Below are 23,005 nucleotides of genomic sequence, written 5' to 3'. Positions count from 1 at the left end.
CGAGAGTCCGGAGTGCGGGAGCCCAGCCCTCGGGAAAGGGGAGGGAGGAGTGCGCCCGAGACGGGTTCTGCTCCCGGGAAAGAGAAGTCCAGGCGACCTAGGGGCTGAAAGCCTCGCGAGATCTGGGAGTGGGATCTCGTGTGTTGCCTAGTGACGGGAGGACGCTCGCGGGTCCGCAAACTAAAGTCGGCGGTAGACTGAAATCTCCTACCATGGGGGAAGAAGGCGGCGGCCGCAGCTGTGGGATCACTAGGGAGCTGCAGAAGCTGAAGCAGCAGGCGATCGAGTACTACCGGGAGAACGACGTTCCGCGCAGGCTGGAAGAGCTGCTCAACTCCACCTTCTACCTCCAGCCTGCCGACGTCTACGGGCACCTGGTAGGGACCCAGGGACGAGCGCCCTCCGCCCTCCCGCTCCCTCCCCCCCCCCCCTCCGCCCGCTGGGGGCTGCGACAGTTCACTGCGCCTGCGCCTCAGACTCGCGCACGCGCGCCGCGCGGGGCCTTGATGCGTCCTCCTTCGGGAAAGAGGTGGGAAGCCGGCCGCCCGCGGGAAGTGTGCCGCCAGGATACAGCGCAGAGCATGGCAGCCTTCCTCGCTACCCAAGGAACCGCTACCTCTTCCCTGTGGGCCTCTGCAACCCAGATCTGACGCCCAGCTCAGCTTACCTGTCAGCGGCCCGCTTCCCTCTGCGCGATGGGTACTTGCTCTGGCCTCTGCTACTGTTTAGCCCCAGCCCACCTCTAGAGCCTCAACCAGCTGACTTCCATTGCTTCCAAGTTTCCCTCCGAGCTCTAGTTGGGACGTCCTCTGGTCTGGGTGATCGACCCCACCTGGCCAGCTCCTTTAACTCCAGAATTCGCCCAGAAGCCTTGCCCACGTGGCCCTAGACTAAGTGTCCTTGGGTAGTCCTAGGGTTTTTTGTTTTTGTTTTTGTTTATCCTAAGTCCTTTGAGTCATCCTCCATCAGCCAGCTGGTGAACTGCTGAGACAGGAAGCCTGTGCATTAAATTTGGGGGCATTTTAAGGGAGATCATGGGGTTCTGTTAAGCCCCTTGTGACTTGTTATCTCTGTCCTTGGGGCCATTTCAAAGTAAAATATGAGTCCCCTTTTCCAAATAAAGAATCTGCAGCTCAGATATTTAAATGATTTTCCTCAAGGGACACAGTGAATGATAGATCAAAAAGCCAGGTTTGTATCTCTAGTACCTAGCTGAGTATGTGGTATATAGGAACTCTCAAAAACGATTTATAGCATGAATGAGTGAATACTTGAATTGATCCCACTGACTCTTGGAAATACCGAAGCCACTTACTCCTGGGTTTACAAAGACAGCCCTGTCTCACAGGTCCTTAGTATACAAGCTAAGATGATAAATTTGGAATTTTGTTCCATAGGTAGCGTAATGCATTTCCTAGTCAGTTAGGCAGCTGGAACACACTGGTTTGTGCATCTCTGTACTATGGAGCGTGTACCATGGTTAGGGACGAAACTTCACTGATGTGTGATCATTGTGTGTTAAATGGCCAGAGTAGTCACTGTGTCACTGTATACCTATCCAAGGACTTCAGGGATGGAGAAGATCCTTGCAGGTGGGAATAGTGAGGAGAGCTTTGAGGGATGTTCCAAAATTGCACTGACAAAAAGGGGCAACCTCTTTTTCATTTGCCCAATCACTGTTCCAGTTTATCCCTATTTCACCTTGTTTCTCCCTCGTCTATGCCATCCATCCTGCAGTGCTGCCTGAGCAATGTCCACAATAACCCAAGCCTGAGGATAACTCTCTTCCTTAGAAACCAGTGTCTTCCCCTGGCAGAGTACAATCACACACCTTCATTTATGTGGCAAAGTGCTTGGGTCCTACTTCCAGTAGAAGAATTATCTTCCACCACTTCCCTTCCACTCCCCTATGTTAGACTACCTACTGCCCTCTGAAGCCTGGAGTTGCCCATTCCCTTCTGTTTGTTCATCTCATTCCCTCTATCTGCAGTATCTACCTCCACTAGTCTTCAATTTGGTATTTCTTCTGTATTTCTCAAACATCAGATAAATGCAGAGATAGAAAGCAACCCCTAGAGGCAACAATAAGACTGTGTTCTTTCATCATAAAAGTCATGGCTGAAAGGAGTTTGGACTAAGAAAAGTGTTACATTGGCCAATCCCCACTGGATATAACATTACAGTGAAAGCTTTTATGAAAGTCCTTCCCACATGGACTCTGGACCTGCCTTGATCGCAAAGATATAATCCAAAAGAGCGTGATAAGTGTTAGCATATGGAAGCTAGGCTTCATGCTAGAGAAAGCCCAAATACCTTGCTGAAAAGAGAACCAATGAAAAAACAGGCCATGGCAGATGTCCAGCAGCTAGCATATTCAGTGAGAAAGACATGTCTGGCCAGGCATTGGACCTGTGATTGACACCACTGGATATTCTGGCCCCATCAAGCCTTCCTTTAGGTGATACATCTGCATAGGAATCCCCAGACACAACTAGGAAAAGAATGTTCCAGTTAAGTTCCATTCACATTGCCAAACCACAAACAAATAAATGGTTTCTTCATGATTCTGAGTTCTAGAGTATACTGTTACAAGCAGTAGATCATTCAAACACTGGTGATATGAGCTAGGACCATTTCTTTCTCTACAACTCAGTTTAACACCATCTACCTCAACTGCATTGAGAATGTGATGATAGGCATACAGAATGTGCAAGGACACTGACATACATTGGTTTACATAAGACTCCTATATTATGGCAAATATGGTAGTATGTGATTCAGTGAAAACACTTGAAAAAATGTTAGTCCCTTCTCGTCTTAATAGTATATGGCACATTGCTGGTGCTTTGTTGAACTGAGCCCGTTGCAAACACATACTGTAATATAAATACCATTTTTTTTCCTTTTCCAATTTTCTAAATTCTTGTAAACATCTACTCTGTCACCGCAAACCATCCATCTTTAAATTGAATGATGGCCTGAAAATTGGCTTTGATTTCCTTCTGCTGGAGCCACTCCTGAGCTGGCTCATTGCTCTGGGTGTTAGACAAACACATTGTCTTGGCTAAAGTCTCTGGATCTTAACTGGACCAGAAACCTGGTCTACCGCATGGTGACAAAGAGGGCGAGGAGATTGTTCCTTAACTTTTTCTCCTCCCATCATCTCTGGTTTATGCTCCTCTGCAGAGAACGCCACCTCTAACCATTTCCCTTCTGCTCTTGGAGTGGGCTTCCCACCTCGAGAAACTATTACTAAGATTTCAACAAGCCTATTTGACTACACAAGTCTATAAGTGAGATTCAGTCACTAAAGTCATATGGCTAAAAGCCCGTATGACTTGCTGGGAGAATAAAAACGATTCCCTTTTTGGATTCTTACACTTGAATACACAGCAGAGTTCTAGAGGCTAACATCCTTACCATGGACTCTTTCTCTTGGGATCCATTAGGAGGCCGAGTTACTCTAGAAAGTTTTGCTAAAGAGTGACACAGGGCCATAAATTAAGAATTGAGTTTCTGCTAAGAGTTCAAAGACAACACATTGCTCCAATATGCCAGAGACACAGCCAGCAAAAGCCCAGTAGGGCTTTGCAGTCACAGGGATGCTCTGATAGCACCAAACTAGGAAGGATACTCATGGAGAGGCCTAGTAAACTACAGGAAATGTGAATCGTCTTTTGAAGATGAACTCAAAGCGATGTTCTGATTTTTGTTTCCTTGTGTGTGTGTGTTGAAGGCAAACTACTTTTCCAAGCTTGCAAAGCCTCCCACTATATGCAGAGTTGTGGGAAAAAGCATCCTGGATGGACTGGGGCTTCCCACACTGCAAGTGGAAATATTCTGCATCATTCAAAATTTTTCTAAGGTACGAGGCAGTTTAAGTCTTCCTCTACTTCCTGCCCTGCATTTACTAACAACTCTGGTCTAAACTAGAAATTTATGTTTTGAAGGTCAGTGTTTGTGAAAAAATGTATATATATATATATAAATGAATAAACACACATATATAAACATACTGATTATTCATAGTCACATAAGCATGAATCATACAATCAACTATGAATTTTATATTTTTATTATCAGTATAATTTTGATACAGACATGACATGCTAATCTGAAGAGGATCCAAGATCCAAGAAAAGGAAAATTAGGCAAAAATAGTTTTAAGACTCTGACTATACAAGGTGATGAATCCTATAAATTCACATGGGTTTACAGTTTTATAGTGTTATATGTTCACATAGATTTAGGTTGATTTGAATAAAATAACTCATTTAAGGAATTTTAACATTTCACCTTAACAGTGATATAAATGTTAGAAATCATTTTGCTACAGCAGCTGAGTAGAGAGTAATCACAGTTAAATCTGTCCATAACCTTGTCACTATTTATCCAAGAGGTAGTGAGAGAAATGAAATTCAGTGTTGGGCTTTAATGTGAGTACTTTATCAAGGTAATAATGGTAAAGGTTTCCAGAAGTAGGTTTTCACAGTGTTAGAATAGCTATGAAAATATCTCAAGGGGAGAAAGCAGTCAAGAATCATATATATATATATATATATATATATATATATATATCCTACAAAATTAAGAAGAGTAAAAGGGGGAGGGATGGATGAAAATGTTGAAAGGGGTGACATTGAACAAGTGATATTATATTTATAAACTCCTTTATTAAATAACAACTCCTTTGAACAACTACTTAAAATATTTTTTTAAAAAATATCAAAAAAGTGATATATTCTTGGTCTCCCCCCCCACATGTCAATTCCATTTCCTGTTTCTGTGAGACTTAGGGAAGATGTGGGGCACATCTGTCTTGTTTTCAGCACATCTGTTCTGTGGAGATCTCCACTGACTTTGAAGTTCTGGAGAATGCTTCATCAGAGCTGGTGGAAGCAGAAGAGGCAGAGAGGGACATGGCGGTGAACACAGCAGTGCAGTGGATCAACGAGGCCATCACGGAGGAGCTGCAGGGCCGGATAGCCACTAGGCAGGCTGAGGTGGACCAAGTACTCAGGTACAGCTTTGACTTTGAAAGAGAGGCATCAGTTGTCTGTTGTCTTTCCATTCACCTAGCAGTTCGATATCTCTGTACAATCTATAGAGATGGGAAGTCCATTTGGGAAGTATGTGGCAAAGCAGCTGTTTTTACACCAAGTGCCATTTTCTCCCCCCAAATCTTGCCACTAAACTCTGCATGAGGTCCCATAGCACCTTCTGATCTTTGTCATGCATGAAGCTTCCCTACCATTCAGCAAAAAAAGTTTGTCTGGAAAGGCATCAAAGTCCAAAACCAGATGTCCTCACTTGCTCTTACGCCACCTTTGAGCTCTTCATGACCTTCTGTGGAGTCAAGGTGTGTCTTACCTTCAAGTCACATTCAAGTCTTCCACGCTTTGCATTAGTGGGGTTTGCTTCTAAAATTAAAAAAAATTCTTTTGAAAAAATTTTGCCTGGAATTTTATGTCACTGTGCCTAAATAAGATTTCTCAAAACTAAAAAAACAGACAACAACAACAAAAAGAACTATTTACCTTAAGTTGGGGGGGATTATGCCTGCAATCGCAGCCTCTCAGGAGGCTGAAGTCTGAAGATCATGGTTCAAAGCCAGCCTGGGCAGGAATCTGTGAGACAATTATCTCCAATTTACCAGTAAAAATAAACCCAAACAAACCTGGAAATGGAGCTTTGGCACAAGTGGTAGAGCATTAGCCTTGAGCAAAAAACCTCAGGGATAGCACCCCTAAGTAAAAGATCCAGGAATGGCATATATATATATATATACAAAAAAAATACTTACCTTATGATTCTCCCAACATGAAGACAAAAAGACATTTTCCACAAAATGCTGTATTTAACCCTGTATTCTTATTTTTGATAGATCTGTCTTTTGAATATCGTACAAAAGAAAATCCCAGTATTTAATCAAATTATGTCTTCAAATTTATTCTAAAAGCACAGAAAGAACTCAAATCATTTTTTAAAATCCTTAAATATTTGCTGCCAAGCCAAAACGAGTTTCAGTCCTTGAACATAGTTTTAATAATATCATATTAAGTTTGACCTTGGAAATTAAAGAGAGTTTGTTTTTATGTAGCTAAAAAGCATATCATGAAAACATTTGGGGATCAGCTCTAAAACAGAGAGATATTTATAAATATCCCATTATAAAGCCATATTTTCTTTCTATTAAGGACATTCTTTGCAAATAAAGTACAAGAAGATAAGGAGCAGAAAGAGTTGGAGAAAACCATGGAAGAGTCTACAGCACCTGTTCCTCCACCTGTAACACCACCCCCACCCCCTCCACCTCCTCCCAAAAAGAAAGGGCCCAAGTCAGGTCAGTAGCTTACCAGCCTGTGGATCCAGGTGAGGAAGGGAGACTAAAGCTTGGACTGGCTGGTTCCCAGCTGGGTGCCATCCAACATTCATGCTAGGTCTTTGCTTGAAGCTGCTGTGCTGGGTGGGCAGGGTTTTTCCTACCTCCATTTTTACTTGTAAAACAAAATGATTACTCAGAGATGAGCATTTATTGAATAGACCCTTCACCCTTCCTCCGCTGGAAATTTCCATTAGGTAATCAAAAATGTATTCCAAGCCTGGCATTGGTGGCTCATACCTGTAACACTAGCTGTTCAGGAGGCTGAGATCTAAAAGATTAAGGTCTGAAGCCAGTCTAGGCAAAAATATTTATGAGACTCCATCTAAAGCCAGTCTAGACAAAAATATTTGTGAGACTCCATCTAAAGCCAGTCTAGACAAAAATATTCGTGAGACTCCACAAATATAACTAGCAAAAAGTTTGGCTGGAGGCATGGCTCAAATGCCTGAGCACCAGCAGAGCAAGCTAGTGTGAGGCTTTGGGATCAAACCCCAGTACTAGCAAAACAACAACAAAAAATGCCATTTTTTAGAGATTAGTAAAAGATTTTACTCCTTTTTACTTTTTCATGGACATCTGGCCCTTCCTAGGTCAAATGCAAATTAATGTTTGCCTGAGAAATCTTTACTGTTTTAAAGAAAATAATTGAAGTTATCACTTTAACTTGTCCTTTGCCCATGCCTTCCAAAAGATCGCTAGGTATGTATGGTATGTTTGCCTCAGAGTTGCTCCTAGTAATTATTTTTCTGTCTGTCAAACTAGAGCATCTCCTCATTCAATTTGTTATCATTACAGTGGCTAGCATGATGCTAGGCATACAGGAACACCCAATAAATGTGCATCCCATTTTATAAGAAAGCACCAAATCAGAAGGAGAATATGAAAACAAGATCTCTTCTTGTATTGATTCTGGCTGCTGAGATCCAGAGAGGGACAGAGAATCAAACAAGACAAAAGAATTCTACTAGTCTCCTCTCTGGAGACTAAGTCATTAGACCATAAGTAGATGCTCATTTGGCAGTTGTTTTTGGCTGCTAAAAGGAAAGACATAGAATGGAATGGTAATTTGCTAAGCCTTCTATGTGCTTGATGCATACCCATCTTATCTCAATAGAGGATTTGAGCTGTGGGAACTGGACAAAAGAACTAAAGATTTATGACAGAATATAATCTGATCAGACAGGGTGGCTGAGAACGTGTTACGATGAAAGGTGGGTCTGTGGCACGTCTAACGATGATAAACATCATCAAAGCAGTCATTTAGGGTTGATGAGGGGGATAAGTATATACATGAAAAGATGCCTGACCAAAAACAGGGTATAAAGATAGCTATGACAAGACACAGGAATAAAGGATACGGAATGGCAAGACGATATAAATCCTTTCTTTATGCACTTTACATATCACGCAAATGTCTTAATCACCATAATCCCCAGTTTACTATATGTGACTTGGATAACATCTACGTCATACAGTTGTTGAGTTAATATTGAATGGCTGGAATTTCTCAGGCAAAATTTTGGCTCAGGATGATTTGAGCACCAGTAAGTGAAACCAGCAGAAAACGTGGTGGTTGAGCTGAAGAATAGCTTCTTCTCAGTCATCTTCCCTTTTACCTGGCCTTTCCATCTCTCAGTTTAATGTCTACAAGTTCAGTCTTGTCTTACTATAGGCAGACATCGTAGGAAGGAATCTTTTTCTGTGTTTTTCCCCCTCCAGGACGAAAGGACACTCTTAATGAGAAACCTATCCTGCCTGCCGAACCCCCTGAAGCCATATTCTGTGGCAGTATGGCCATTGGGGCTGTGTCACTAGCTATTGCCAAAACCAGTGCCACACTGGACAATATTCCTCTGTATTTAAACATGGCATTACTAAAGCACAATCAGGTTAGTAATGGTGAAGATTCCACTGCAAGGAGTGTCTCCAGGCAAATGAACTGTTTCTCATTTTCCTTTCCCAATTTCAGGAACAGCCAGCAACATTAACTATGCCTTTACTGATGGGATCGCTGGTCAGCTGTGGGAAGTCATCACCTGGGAAGTTGAATTTAATGAAAGAAGTGATTTGTATACCCCATCCTGGATTATCAACCAAACAGGTACTTTACATTACCTTGCATACTTATTTTTCTTTGAAAATAACAAACAAAACCTACATCATCGATGATTTTTAAATATGGCTCCTCTATACTAGCAAGGGAGAGGAAATTAAATAGAGAATGAGAAAACATTAGGAAATCAGGGGTAATGAAAGAAAGCTAAGACCTCCTTTGAGGTCTGGTCCCTTTCAGCAGTGGCTCACACTGGCGCCTCAGAAGCCAGAAGCGAACAATTCTGAAGGCCTCGATAGTGTGGGAAGGTTGCTACCAAGGGCAGTCAAGATATCTTTATTTACTCGTTTATGAACTTTATTCACTGGCAGTAGCAAGTAGAAGCTGGCATTCTGCAGCCATTCTGTAGGAACTCCAGGCCTAGCAGATTGCCTGGCAAGTGGAGACACTGGTTTAGTCTGTATTTGTAGACTGCATGAATCCTAAGCCTACCTTCACTTCTTGGGAGTATATTATTAGTGTTGTCTCCATCACTCTTCAGAGGCCTGCGAGAGTCAATATGGACTTACAGTGGTACCAATTAATTGTGGGGAAGAACTAATCATTTATTTTCTATAATAGCTACTTTCAGAAAACATACAGGATGTTCCCTCTGACCTCCGGTAGTAATGAATGCTATTTTTCTAAGTTAGTGGAAGTAAGGTAAAAAAAACAAAAAACAACTAATCTCTGGAAGTTTTCTCTATGATAAAGAACTTCTTTTATAAATAAAATTATTATTACCTTACATTTCTTAATTATAGAAGACCAGAATTTCTATCTGACTCACCATCTGTCAAATGATATTTAGATCCTATTCCCTGAATCTTTCCCTTAGTTAATATCTGCTGTGATATTTAGTGCCAGAGCACTTGGCATGTCATTCTTTATCTGTCTTCATATGTAGATCTTATACGTATTAGAACATGCATTCTGATTTTTAAGTTATAGAGTATTCATACTGATTTGGCCACTCAAATCCAGGCTATCTTGATGACCAGTGACATGTACTAGAGAAAGCTTCCAGGCTGGTCAAGAAACCATGAAGAAAATGAAGTTACCTGGGCCAACCATTAGAACCAGGAGGAACATTGAGGAAACTAAGTCAGCTATTTGACCACACCACCTACTCCCTGAGGGCCATTATATAGGAATGTGAATATTCTGCATTAGGAATAACCATACGGAGTATATGTTCACCGGTACAATTGTAGAAGATGATGGTTATTCTACTTACAGGGCGTGGAGATGCTTTTGGAAATTCAGAAACAAATTAGCAAAGCAATGGAAACGGTATGTGAAAGTGCATAGCATCTAGCTACTTACCCCCCCCCCCTTCTTTTTTGTCAGTCATGGGGCTTGAACTCTGGGCTTGGGCACTGACCCTGAACTCTTCAGCTCAAGGCAAGTGCTCTACCAATTGAGCCACAGCGCCACTCTGGTTTTCTGGTGGTTAATTGGAAATAAGAGTCTTACACACTTTCCTGCCCAGATGGCTTTGAACTTCAGATCTCAGTCTCCTTAGTCACTAGGATTACAAGTGTGAGCCACCAGTGCCCAGTGCTACTAGGACCCAACTTGTAGCTCATTTTGGAATTAGATCAATCTTGTTACCACTATGGAAAAATGGCTTTATTGGCTTTGGATTTCCCATGTGAATGTACATATATATACATCCTTCACTGTCTGTGGATCTGCTTTCTAAGGGTACTGAGCACTCTCATCCTGGTTTCTGTGGCTACTGGCTCTGTGATAAGACCATCCTTTAGGATTGACAAAGGATTCAGTGACTAAAAGTTAAACCCACCAGCTTGTCCCCTGAGAATATTGGAAACAGTATGCTGGGCATATAGAACCAAACCCCACAGTGGTAGGGAGTATTCTGTCAGGCTTATCCTCTGCAAAGAGAGGATCTGCATCAAGTTCCAAACATGGCATGTGCATGCTTGTGTATATGAACAGAGGCACATGAACCATTAGCTGTACAACCCCTGTGTGTGACAGTGGGCACAAATGAAGAGTGAACTCAAAGGAATGTGTTCCTGAAGTTGAAAGTTTGGGATCTTAAAGAGTATGTCTGGAATCATCCCTATGTGTGTGTGGAGGTGTACACGTGTGTGCCTGTGATGTGCATGTGTGTGGAGTGTGCAGGCTGTGAGTATGGGGTGTCTGTATGTATGTCAGTGTCTATAAAGTATGTGCATTCATGTCAGTGTGGCAGTGTCTGTATGCATGTGAGTGTGGGGATATCTGTGTGTGTACATGGATGTGATTGTGTGGGATATCTGTGTGTATGTGAGGTGGTACATAGGTGAGTGCGTGTGCATTAATGTGAGGGTGTGCATGTATGACAGCAGAGCTGATATGAGTATGGAGGTGAGTAGAGGTGGATGAGTATGTGTGTATTTGTGTGTAGGTCTTTGTGTACTGGAGTAACTTATATGTGTGTGTGCATGTACTTTTGTATGCATGCATGAGTGTGGTGTGTGTATGTTTATGTGTGGGGTGACTATGAGTGTATTAGGTGTCACTATTTGTGTATATGTGGGCTGACATTTAGGTGTGTTTGTGAGTGCATATATGTAATTGTAGGGTGTATATTTATGAGTGCAGGGTGACTGTATGCATACGAGGGTATTTGTGTGCTTGTGAGTGTGGAGTGTGATTGTGTGTGTGTGTGTGTGTGTGTGTGTGAGAGAGAGAGAGAGAGAGAGAGACAGAGACAGAGACACAGAGAGAGACAGAGAGAGAGACAGAAAGTCAGTGTGGCTGGCCAGGTTCTGTGCAAGCAGAGGACCTGATGCTCTGCTTGCTGTCACAGACACGTTTGAAATCCGAGTGACATGTACTTGATCTTTTGTCTCACAGTTGCCACCTCCAAAAGCAGAGACAAAGAAAGGGCACGATTCAAGCAAAAGAGGTCAAGTAAGTCCATGTGTTTGTTTGCCACATCTGCTTTTCAGTTTAATAAGCAGACACACACATACACACACACACATACACACATTCATACATACAACTTTAAACCTTCAGCCTCATTGATAGTGCTTCAATTTATATAGTAGCAATTCATGGTTTGGGCACATCACAACAAACCTTGAAATAGAGGCATATGGCTGCCTTTCCTTGGGATCCTTTGGGTTCCCAAATCTGTTAAAAACCGTCCCTAGTAATGCATACTTTTAGTCTTAAGTCATTTTCTTTTTTTTAAATTTTTTATTGTAAAGGTACTATACAGAGGGTTACAGTTACATGAATAAGGTAATGAGTACACTTCCTATTGAGCATTGTTACCCCCTCCAGTCATTTTCTTTTTTAAAAAAAAATCAGACCTTTCCTGAAGGAAAATTACATTTTTAACAATTACGTTCATCTAGAAGAAAACAAAACAAGAAAGAGCAGGTTTGGAGGAAGAGGACTGGCTGAGCTAGAGACCAATGGACAGCTTCAAGGACAGACTCAACAGTCACCAACTTGGTGGCTATGGCTCAGTTTAGCTCAGTTTAGGGGAAATCATATGCCCAAAGTCCTGTGAATGGAATCTAGAAGTTGGATTTATCAAGAACCGAAGAACTGGATCTTTGGAGAGCTGTATCAAGTTATAATCCATGACCATCACAGAAGCTCCAAGGACGTTAGTTGGCTGGGATGACGCGCATCATTTTTTTTTCATCCTTAGCCACTGATCACTGGCAAGATGTCCCACCTTGGCTGTTTAACCATTAACTACGACACAATAGAACAACCCCTGCTTCTAATCCAGGGAGCCTGTGTGAACCTGGGACTAGAACTGGGAAGGAATCTGCATCTGGCCATCAACTGCGCTGGACATGAGCTCATGGACTATGTAAGTTTCCACTTGAAAGTGGGTCACCTCTGGCTGAGATACATAATTTTAACATTAGACCTCAAAGGAAGACCTTATTTGACTATATCCTCAAGGGGTACAGAATTTTAGTTATTCATATTCTGTAAGGGACCTAGATAGAAATTAGTGGAGAAAGCCAAATTAGGTAGTATAAGCAGATAAGTTTTTAGTAATACACAGTGTCCTAATTACATGTAGACATTCTGCATACAGAAACTTCATAAATTTTAAAAGTGTTTCTGAAAAGTATAAAAAATCCCTTCAATTATAGATTCCTTAGGAGTTTGCTTAATTGCATAATTTATATTGCCCTCATGAAAGCTATTGGGAAATGATATGTTTGTTGAGTATAATCCTTTGGTTGGTAAATGCTGAATTTGTCAGGCATGTAAAGTGGGTCAGTCATAATAATGATTGACAGTCCTTTCTAGATAGAATCCCTCTAAGCTAGCTGAGACTTAGAGTTTAGGCTTGGCTTTCTATTTATTTATTAGTTATAATTTCTGTAGTCCTAGGGATCAAACCATAAGGGGAGGGGTCCAGGCCTTAAACAAGTGTTTAAGAAGTGGGAGCCCTGTCCGCCAGTCCCCTTTTTATAGAAAAAAAAAGATGTCCAAGTTGTTAAAAGCTTTATGAAGAATATATTTTCACTCAACTAAATATATCCAAGTGTTATGCTCAGCCTGGATGGGGAGGACAGAACCTATCTTGATGATGAAATACCATGCAGTGATTACACTACTTAGAAAGAAAAAAATATTTTCAAGAGTTGGAAAACAGGTTCATTGACACCTGTCAGGCCCTTGCTCCCCCAGGCTACTAATAATGTATTTGGGAAATCTGTGTGCTAAGAAATATAATTGAAGTTTTTGGTCTTACACACACACACACACAATTCTCACATTTTAAAATGCAAAAATGTCAAGTCTTAATTTTATAAAATGCACATCATATTGACGTGTACTTAGAGTGACTTGGTCATTTTATGTCACATTTGAGAGACACAGCAAAATAAGATCCTGCTCTAACTGTAATTGTAACCTATCTACAAAAGAAATTTTGAATAATATCTTAGGTTAGAAGTTTAGTTTTCTCAAGAAACAAAGCACAGGGGTTGGGAATGTGGCTTGGTAGTAGAGTGCTTGCCTAGCATGCATGAAGCCCTGGGTTCTATTCCTTGGTATCACATAAACAGAAAAAAACTGGAAGTGGCACAGTGGCTGAAGTGGTAGAGTGCTATATTGAGCAAAAGAAGCTCTAGGACAGTCCCCAGGCCCTGAGTTTAAGCTCTAGGACTGGCGAAAGAAAGAACAAAAGAAAGAAAAGGAAGGAAGGAAGGAAGGAAGGAAGGAAGGAAGGTAGGAAGGAAGGAAGGAAGGAAGGAAAAGAGAAAGGAAGGAAAAGGAAGCAAGCAAGCACATACAAGAATTTTTAATTTCCTATTCTTCACAGAGCATGTTTTGTTTTGTTTTGGTGTTAGTACTTGGGCTTGAACTCTTAGCCTTGTGCTCTTGTTTAGCTCCACTTCTGGCTTTTTGGTGGTTAATTGGAGATAAGAGTCTCATGGACTTTTTTTTTGCCTGAGCTGTCTTTCAACCTGGATCCTTAGATCTCAGCCTGAGTAGCTAGGATTACTCGTACCTGGTTAACTGCATGTTTTCATCAGCAATGTATACCAAGAACAATGAATATGCTGCTACTAATGATAAGGAGCATGGGTATTTATTGCTTATATTCAATTTAATGTATTGGCTTTGCCTTAGAAAAGCTAAGGTTCTTTCAATGTGAAACGACTGCAAAATCCTTCCAGTTGTGGACTTCTTAGAAACCTAGTGAACTCCACTAAAATCTACTCTGTTAGCTGAAACAGCAGGAAGGCATTAGCAAAGAAAACAGCCACTCTTAGCTGGTCTACCTCCCTCCTAAAACCTAAATATCCTAGGTGCCACCCCTGAATCCAGACTTGAGAAGAATTGCTTAAAGGCTAAAGTACACCTGTTTTATTATATGCAACGATGGGAGCTGCAGACTTCTAATGAGTGGGCTTGCACTAGAATCCTCCTTTCAGGACAGTATGGTTCCTGGAAGTATGGTTCCTATTGAAGTTGCACACTACCTGAAAGATGCCTTCTCATAAACACATTTCATACTGGTTGTTAGTCCTCAAAAGGCGAGCCCTGCTCTCATAGTTTTACAATATTTACAGTAAGGGAGACAATTATCTGTCCACTGTGAGTTCCAGAGTGGGCAGATTTACAGTGCTATTTTGTTGTTGTTTTATAAATTTATATTATTGTCCACCTACCTAAGCAGCCGGGGACCTGGCACCAGGTCATAAAGCTAAATAAAAATACGTTCCCCTCCCACTCTGTACTTACTGGCTTTTTGTGCAGAAGGCTCCATCTGAGGTCTGTGGGAAGAGGAACACTGACTTGATTTCTCCAGGTTAATATTTTATAGATATTTAGATGGCAAGGCATTGATTTCTCAGGGGAAGCTGGCTTAAAAAGAGTCTGTTTGCAATCTTTTCTGTGAAACGAACAAAGAAATCACATACTTACCACTGAAATGGTAAAAAAAATTTACTCTTTGTCCTTTTATTGTGCTGTTTTCCTCACACATGTCAGAGTAAGGGGAAGTACGAAGTGATGGTAGGCACCCACAAAAACTTAACTGAGATGGTTGACCTGTATGTGGATCTGATCAACAAGTACCCCTCCATTATTGCCTTAATTGATCCTTTCAGGAAGGAGGTAAGCTGGGCCCACCTTTTCTATTTTATAACCTATATTTTATATGCTATAAAGTAAGCAGGCTCAACTTGTTCATTCTCTAACATAGAATAAAATCTCATTCTTTTGGATCTCTGTCATTGGGAATATGTGGTAATTTGGGCTGGGGACTGAGGTGCTTTATTTTGGCATTCATGAAAAAGGCACTTACTAAGCAAATGAATAGCAGAAACACAATTATCTAGGAGTGTGCCTGTCTATGGAATGAACAAGCCATTCTGCAAGCCCTTCAGGAGTACCTGCGTATTTACAAACCACCTGACTGATGGAAGCTGCCCCTGCTGTGCCAGCTGGTGCTTCAATAGGTTAATCATATATCATTTCCATGTGCTCACGGAAGCAGGACTTCTGTGAGACCAAATACCTTTTCAACCTAAATCTAGTTACTATATATGCACGAAAGGAACAAGGCTATATATATATTATGTGTATATTTAAAATACGTATCTCCTCCCAACCCACTTAAACTCCAAAATGGGAATGCTTGATTTTGTGAACTTGAGAACCATTCATATACTGAAGGGGCATGCTGAGCAGGCATCTTCTCTGAGAGAACTATGTTGATTTGAGGACAGTATGAACACTGGATTCCATTTGCAGCCCCAGAGCCTTTCAGTCCCATCTTCCCTTTCCTGGCATAGGCTACATCTAGCACTCTCAGAGGATACTTGCTGAGTTCAGAGCCAGACTGGCTTCACGATGAGGCCTCAGGCTCGGATTGTAGCTGAAATTGTAGGATGCACCCACATGGTCAGCTGTAATGGGACAGGCTGAAATTTGATCCAGTAGCTGAAATGACTTCATATGTATAATATGCATATATAAATATAAGTACATGTACATGCATATATATAAATATGCACTAATATAGATATATGCATGTATACATATTGCACTAATATAGAAGTATGCAGTTACAGATACATGTAACTTATTCAATAGGCATTATACTTTTTACAGAGGTCTCTCTGATAAAAATAGGGTGTTGGGAAAAAGCACTTGTAGGCTCTTTGTGTTTCCAGTTTTATGCTTATCAGAGATAACAGAAACATCTTCTAACCAGCCAGTCTTCAATAGCATTATGGGACGAGAATAGACTAGGTCAGTCCATGGAAGAACATCATTTAGTGCAGTAATATTTTATTCACAGTATCTGTAAGCTCAAATCACTTAATGATCCTTTTCCATGAACCTTGCTAATTCCTATGGGTATTGTACAGAGAGAATTCAGGCACAGGTTAAAAGAGTGTCAAGGTGGGGCTGGGAAGGCAGCTCAGTGGTAGAGTGCTAGCCTTGCATGTGTGAGGGTTTGATCTCAGCACCACATTAGCAAAAAAAAAAAGCTGGAAGTGGTGCTGTGGCTCAAGTGGTGCGCTAGCCTTGAGCTGAAGAACTGAGGGACAGTGCCTAGGCCCAGAGTTCAGGCCCCACGACTGGCAAAAAAAAAAAAAAAGTGTTAAGGCGTAACTAAGTCAAATGTGACTCTGATTCTGTGCTATTTGATTTGTTGATCATGTTCAATACATTAAGGTAAACCTTTCAATATTTACCCAGGACGTTGAGCAGTGGGAGAGCATCTACACAGCGGTTGGTTCCAAGTGCTATATAATTGCAGGAGCTGCATCCAAAAGCATTTCAAAACTTCTAGAGAACCAAATCACCAGCATCCCCAAATGCCATGGACTGATCCTGAGACATACCAATCAAACGACGATGTCTGACATGGTAGAAATAACCAATCTTGCTGACAGTGAGTAAACACAGCCAAAAGACTCAGGATGAGTTGCTTATACAAAAATCCCCCAAATATGCAGTACATCAAAGCTCATAGAAAGCAAGTAATCTCAGAAAGAACAATCTCAAGAGCCATTTGTCAGCACATTCTCTTTTTCTGGCAAAGAAACTGCAGCTAGGTGATTCATCTTACCAAGTTCTAACATCATCCCCTCACTGAGCTTCACGACAAAGGCCACTTCCCTGTCACCTTCATAATGGGAAAGCACCTGTCTAACTCTGAACAAGGCCTGCTTCCCTAGAAAGGGAACTAGCACACTTATTCCTTTGCTTGGGCTACTTGGCCTAGGCTAAAAAAACCTCAGAGAAACCCAAAGGATTGTTACAGCCTCTCTTACTATAGAACAGGATCCAACCTTTGAATCACAGACTATGGACCCGATGGCTGCCTTAGCCATGTTTCCTGACATGAGGCAGTGTTCCAGATCAGGAAAAAAGTTCGATACTCACAAAGGCAAGGTGTCAAGCACTATCAGGGAGGTCAGCAAGGACAGATGTGTTAAGCCTGCAGCACAGGTACTAAAAAATCCCTCTTTGTGCTGTCACCGCTTCATCTCTGTGAATCAAGGAGCTTCTATGTGGACAAATGAGATGAGGACGCTCTTACACACAGATTCAACCCAAGTACTTGATTGAAATAACCTTAGCTAGTAATCTACTCGGACACCAGGGGGCTCTTTTGATTTGTACTGACTTGGGAAAGTCTAGGGGGGAGGCTCAGAATGTGGAACTTGATCAGTTAGGAAAATGACAACGAGAAGACCCAATCAGAAGCAAACAGCTTTCCATCAGTACAAAGACCTGGGGCAGATGGAGGTTCACTTCCTACTACTTGGAAGCTGACAGGCAGGTTGGCAGGGCTGAGTAGCATCATCAAGAAAGGCACCTGTGAGCAGGCCCTTAGCAAGGAAGCTGGGAATCAGACGTGGAATCCAAGCACTGGGAGTCTGGGGATGACAAGCCTGAGAGGCCAGAGGAGAGCAGCTTCGTGTAGGACCCATAGGCACTTTAGCTTTGGATTTACTCTGAAGTAAGTCATTTCCTCTAGTTCAAACGCGTTACTACCTCATGTTCTAAACATACTGTTCCATTGGCTTTGAATGTTTTTTCCTGTACTTGTTACTTAGCTATCTACTCATCATTTAGCTATAGGCTTAAATGGCTGATGTGTACATGCCTTCTCTGACCTCCCCTACCCCTACTCATTTTAAACCTTCCTTGTGGCATCTTTTACTTTTCCTCTATAGGACAAGCATAATGATTTATGTGATTATTTAATAGCTGGCGACCCCTACTAGATGGCGGACTCCAGTAAGTTCATGAATGCATGTGTGCACAGCATACTGGGACTTAGGAACTACATAGGGGAGTCTCAGATCCTCATCAGGACACAAAGGCAGAGTGGCAGCCAGGGGCCAGGGAGGAGCTACAGGTTGAATGACAGGTCCAGGCAGGGCTGGCTGGGAAGGACCTGTCCTCTTGGGCCCCACCACTCAGCAAGCATTTGTCACCCATTTCACACAGCTCATCTAAAAACACATATACTGTCACTAGGGAGAGGGGGTCTGTGGTTGTGCTCTTTGTAGACAAATTTCATAAGGTTTTGAAACCCTCACTACCCACATTATTCTAACATTCAGAAAGACAGCTTCCTTTAGGCAGCCTATCAACTCTACATTTGCTGTCCTTGAACTTAAGTGTATTTCACTGACTCAAGGATGCACGTTGTCTACATTGAACAGCAAGGAAACCAAATCATGTCGTATAGCTGTGTCTTAGAAATGTGTCCATTTGATAAGCACTTCCCCATTTTTCAGTGACAATACTGCATCTTACTAACAATGTATCTTAAATTTGATGAAAGACAGTATTTAGTATTTATGGCCTCTAGCTATTGGAAAGAAGACGATAAAGAAAACCCAGGCAATAAGAATGTAAGTGTCTAGGCTAGAATTGCCAACTCTGGCAAGCTTCTATTTTTGATCCCAAAGGCTCTGATATTTATCAGAATTGTTTCTACGCCACACAAAACTGACATGAAACACTTCTCCAGGTAAGAAGCAAATCGTCATTCTTGGCACTACAGAAGGAGAGTCGTCTGATGACAGCCTTGTCGATTTGGTAAGTGCTGAATGCTGGTCAATTGCAGAATTGCCAAAACACTGCTTTTATCGCGAATTGGTATTTCAGAGAAATGCAGTCTTTGGTGAAGAAAGTCATGTAACCTTTTATGAAATAGACTTGCTTCCTCGTAGACAGCTGCCTTTTGCAAAGAGCTAATCTTTGAACTTTTAAAAAGAAGCAAAATTGAAGTCCAGGGAAAATGACGAGTACACTTAAATGACTAGGGTATGCACTAGCAATCTTTCCCCGAAAAAGAAGGGTGAAAGGCCAAGCTGTTCTTACGTGAAATCAACGTGCTTACAGGACCAGTAAAGTGCCGCATGGACAGCCAGTCACGCCATCTGTCTGCCCTTCCTGAGCAGGCCACTTTACTTACATCAAGATAGAAAACCAAGTTTTAAGAGAAAACCCTCAACAGCACATTGTGACATTACTCTTTCTCTTTATAAAGAATTGTTCATGGCTTAGCAAAACACCACTCCCCCATAGAAAAGAAGTTGTTTTCTTTGTTCAGGCTGTTGGACTCGGTGTCCGGTTTGTCAAGTTGGGGGGTCCTTCTCGAGGAGAACGAGTGACTAAGTACAATCGTCTTCTGAATATAGAGGAAGAACTTGTCCAGAATGGGACCTGGGGTATGCACTGCTTTCTTGCTTTGTTTTCACTTAGCCATGAATAAGGGAACAAAGACTGGAGGAGGGGGGAACAGAAGTCCCTCAGCAGGAGGGCAGGGGAATCCGAAGACCCTAAATCAGGGCTGACAGAGCCAGGGTGGCACTGCCACAATGGACATTGTTTTCTTAATGGATTATCTGTTTACCTGAATGTTTAACACTCTTGCCCTTCTTCTTGCTGAATGGGCTGTGTAATTCTTTTCAGTGGAATTAATTGATTGGAATCCCTAAGCCTACCTTTTGTTATGGTCCAAATTACACTTAAAGGTTCTCTGCACTGTCCCTGAAAGTGAAAGCAGATGTTTTTGCTGATGGTTCTTGGAAACAATTCGTTTTACTTCAGCCTAGTGGGCAGCATGCTAATTTTCATGTTGTACCCTGAAAAGGCCAAGGTCACAAGAGAAGTGAACTGATCACTTAGTTTGTAAAATTTGAGTGGATAGCAGCATTTTGTGTGTAGGCTGGTGGTAAATATTCTAGCTACACATTCTTGTTTTCTCTATTACTGATTTTGGTACCCAAAGGAGGGCTAACATGTAGAGAAATATCTAAAGAAACTGACAGAAATCTTGATTTTAAACTAGTCATCTTTAACAGGAAATAAAGAGCTAACAGGGCAGCCATTTCTTTGACATAGGAAGGCAATCAAAAGTCTGGGCCAGGCACTGGTGGCTCATACCTGTAATCCTAGCTGCTCAGGAGGCAGATACCCAAGGATTGCAATTCAAAGCCAGCCCAGGCAAGAAAGTCTGTGAGATTTTTTTTTTTTGGGTCCGGTAGTGGGGCCTGAACTCTGGGCCTGGGCACTGTCCCTCAGCTCTTCAGCTCCAGCTGAAGAGTGCCACTTCCGGCTTTTTTCTTTTTGCTTATGTGGTGCTGAGGAATCGAACCCAGGGCCTCAGGCATGCAAGGCAAGCGCTCTACCACTGAGCCACCTTCCCAGCCCCAAGTCTGTGAGATTCTTATCTCCATTTAGACATACCTGAGTTCAAGCCCCATGACCAAAAATAAATAAATACTGAGATCTGAGGATCATAGTTCAGTCACCCTGGGCAGGAAAGTCTGAGAGACTCTGATCTCCAATTAACTAACAAACAATAGGAAGCAGAGGTGTGGCTCAATTGGTTCAGCTCCATACAAGTCTTAGTACTGGCACACAAAAAAATGTTAAGACTATGCTGTTTACTTATGACACACTGGCTTTTTTGTCAAATAGGTCAGACTCTATGGTTGTACATACCATTTGATTGTCCTTAATTGTACCAACTTGTGGAGGCCTTAGGAAGCTCCAGTGCATTCTCCATTTGCATCCAGACTCCTCAAGGAACACAGCTACTCAGAGCACCAAAACAAACTTGTGACTGGAGGCAGAGGGAGCGGGGAGTCCAAGGTGCCATTTGTAGCCCTGGAACTAAAGACTTAGTAATAATTTCTCTGGCACTGGGCAGTAAATATTAAGGGGCCCCCTAAACTGGCAAAACAAAGCTCTCTACTCCCACTTTGGAGTAGCGGATCTTGGCACAATCAGTCTGCCTGGGACTGTCTTTCCATACCAGCCTTTCCTCTACATTGTTGTCTTCCTCTTAGCCTTTTCTGCTGAGTCTTTGGCACTGTGTCTCAGACTTCCCCAAACATGGCATTAGATGTCCTATACACTAGACAGGACAACAGGGTGTGCACAAATAAGGCCTAACTGAAGACAGGACATCTTAAAGAGGTGTGGATCCGAATGGCAGTGTGACTCCTTTGGATGTTTCTGGTTCTGTCCTTCAAATCATGTGATAAATAACATCAGAATTGGTAACACTAGATCAGACAGTAACCTTCATTGTTGTTGGTTTTAAACAGGTGCTAGTGAAGAACACACTTTCTTCCCCTTTACCGAGGATGCCGAGAAGCCTGCTACCGCCGCACTGAGTGAGCTGGTTCCCCAGGAGCCTATCTTCCCCACGGAGGTTATAGAGGGCCCAGCCAGACGATGAGCATCTTTGAGGTGGGGCTGGGCCCCAGGCCAGAGGCATCCCTTGCGTGCTAGGCTCACAGGTCTGAAGTATGTCTCCATGTTGGCTTTGTTGTGAAAACTTCACTAACTCATGTGATTTTCATTTCTTTAATCTCATTGTTTGGTGTATGTATATAATTTTTGCCCCACATTTTATCATACTTCCATGGAGACACTAGTTCCACTCTCCATTTTTCAGGATCACGATCTAGTTTTCTTAGATGCATTTTTGTTGTCAAATTCCATACTCTTAACGTCTTGTTCATTACAAATCAGAACACCTCTAAAAATACCATCTCTGCGTTCTTCAAGAAGTTCTCCGTGACCAGTGGGTGTCCACCTTCTGTGTTCCTTTTCCACCGCTGTGCTGACACAGAGCCAGCCTTGGGTAGAACTAGGAGAGGGGTGGGTACCCTTTTGGGAAGAGCTGAATGGCTTCAGCCCCCTTTCCTACACTTGACCCCTCTTTTGCCACTTCCCCTTCTTAAATTTTACTCTTGTATTTTACTTTTTTACCTATATGAATCTCCTCAGATACTTTTTTAGAAGGACAAGTACAAATAAGTACATGGGCTAGCAAATTTTCCTAAGGTTATTAGCTATCAGTTAGTTACACAACCGCTTTTTAAAGATTTGGAAGGTTAAAAATGATGTAACGTGCATATTGACTGAGTCACCTCTTTTGTAAGTCACTGTTGGGGTTATAGAACTGGAATACCAGAAATAAATTCAGAGACAGCCTATATATGTGATGATGTCCACTGCTTTCGATGACTGGGTTTCTATTCAAAGGGTTACCATTTGCTGCTCTTAAAAGTTATATAAATTGCTATATCCTGACCTACAGCAGGGTGACTAAATTTAGGCTTCTTGGTCTATAAATTTTTATTAAGTACAGAGTGCCTCTTCCTTTTGAAGAGTATGAACGAGGGAACTTTATGGCCTCATAGTAGATCAACTTCTGATTCTCAAAGCTACAATTTGAGATTGGCCCAGTAGGAGATGCTTGGAGAATGGAGCAGAGAACTGGTTGGAATTGGAATTATGTCACAGTCTGTAGCTGTCATTGCCTCTCTTGGCATTTAGCCACAAACAGGGAGGCAGGAGAAATTGGATGGAAAATTCATCTTCAAGGTAGGATGAACATGATTGGTATTCACACAGCCTTTGCAAATGTACACACACAGGTGTGTGCCCTGAAAGTGCTGTAAGTTATAATCAAATTAATGAAACCTAAGCAGGGATCCTAACCTAAGAAGGGATTTATTACTGTAACG

General features: G+C 42.0%; 2 protein-coding genes across 4 annotated transcripts in view; one reads left to right on the top strand and one right to left on the bottom strand.

The window, feature by feature from the left end:
- Hspa12a (heat shock protein family A (Hsp70) member 12A) overlaps positions 1-402 on the bottom strand; it is a 137,139-nt gene extending 136,737 nt beyond the window's left edge. For 2 of the 3 annotated variants that reach the window (XM_042689120.1, XM_042689123.1), the window contains exon 1: positions 212-281. In XM_042689120.1, coding sequence (XP_042545054.1) covers positions 212-214 — 3 coding nt within the window. In that variant the 5' untranslated portion in view covers positions 215-281. The other variant, XM_042689121.1, reaches the window with a different exon arrangement.
- Positions 173-22,770, top strand: Eno4 (enolase 4). Its single transcript, XM_042689125.1, has 14 exons — positions 173-377; positions 3,737-3,865; positions 4,830-5,020; positions 6,198-6,343; positions 8,105-8,274; positions 8,355-8,486; positions 9,717-9,770; positions 11,346-11,402; positions 12,157-12,324; positions 14,973-15,098; positions 16,692-16,887; positions 18,985-19,052; positions 19,570-19,687; positions 21,575-22,770. Exons 1-14 carry the CDS (start codon positions 213-215, stop codon positions 21,706-21,708), a joined length of 1,854 nt encoding a protein of 617 aa, XP_042545059.1. The 5' UTR covers positions 173-212; the 3' UTR covers positions 21,709-22,770.
- The last annotated feature ends 235 nt before the right edge of the window (positions 22,771-23,005 follow it).

The sequence above is a fragment of the Dipodomys spectabilis genome, unplaced genomic scaffold (genome assembly GCF_019054845.1).
Source record: "Dipodomys spectabilis isolate Male_0828 unplaced genomic scaffold, ASM1905484v1 ptg000125l, whole genome shotgun sequence".
NCBI classification, from domain to species: Eukaryota; Metazoa; Chordata; class Mammalia; order Rodentia; family Heteromyidae; genus Dipodomys; species Dipodomys spectabilis.
Note: the sequence above shows the minus strand (reverse complement) of the source record. Positions and strands in the feature narration are given on the sequence as shown.

Coding starts and splice junctions, on each gene's coding strand:
- Eno4 (XM_042689125.1), top strand. CDS start 213: ATGGGGGAAGAAGGCGGCGGCCGCAGCTGTGGGATCACTAGGGAGCTG. Junction 378..3,736: donor CCGACGTCTACGGGCACCTG/GTAGGGACCCAG, acceptor TGTGTGTTGAAG/GCAAACTACTTTTCCAAGCT. Junction 9,771..11,345: donor TTAGCAAAGCAATGGAAACG/GTATGTGAAAGT, acceptor TTTGTCTCACAG/TTGCCACCTCCAAAAGCAGA.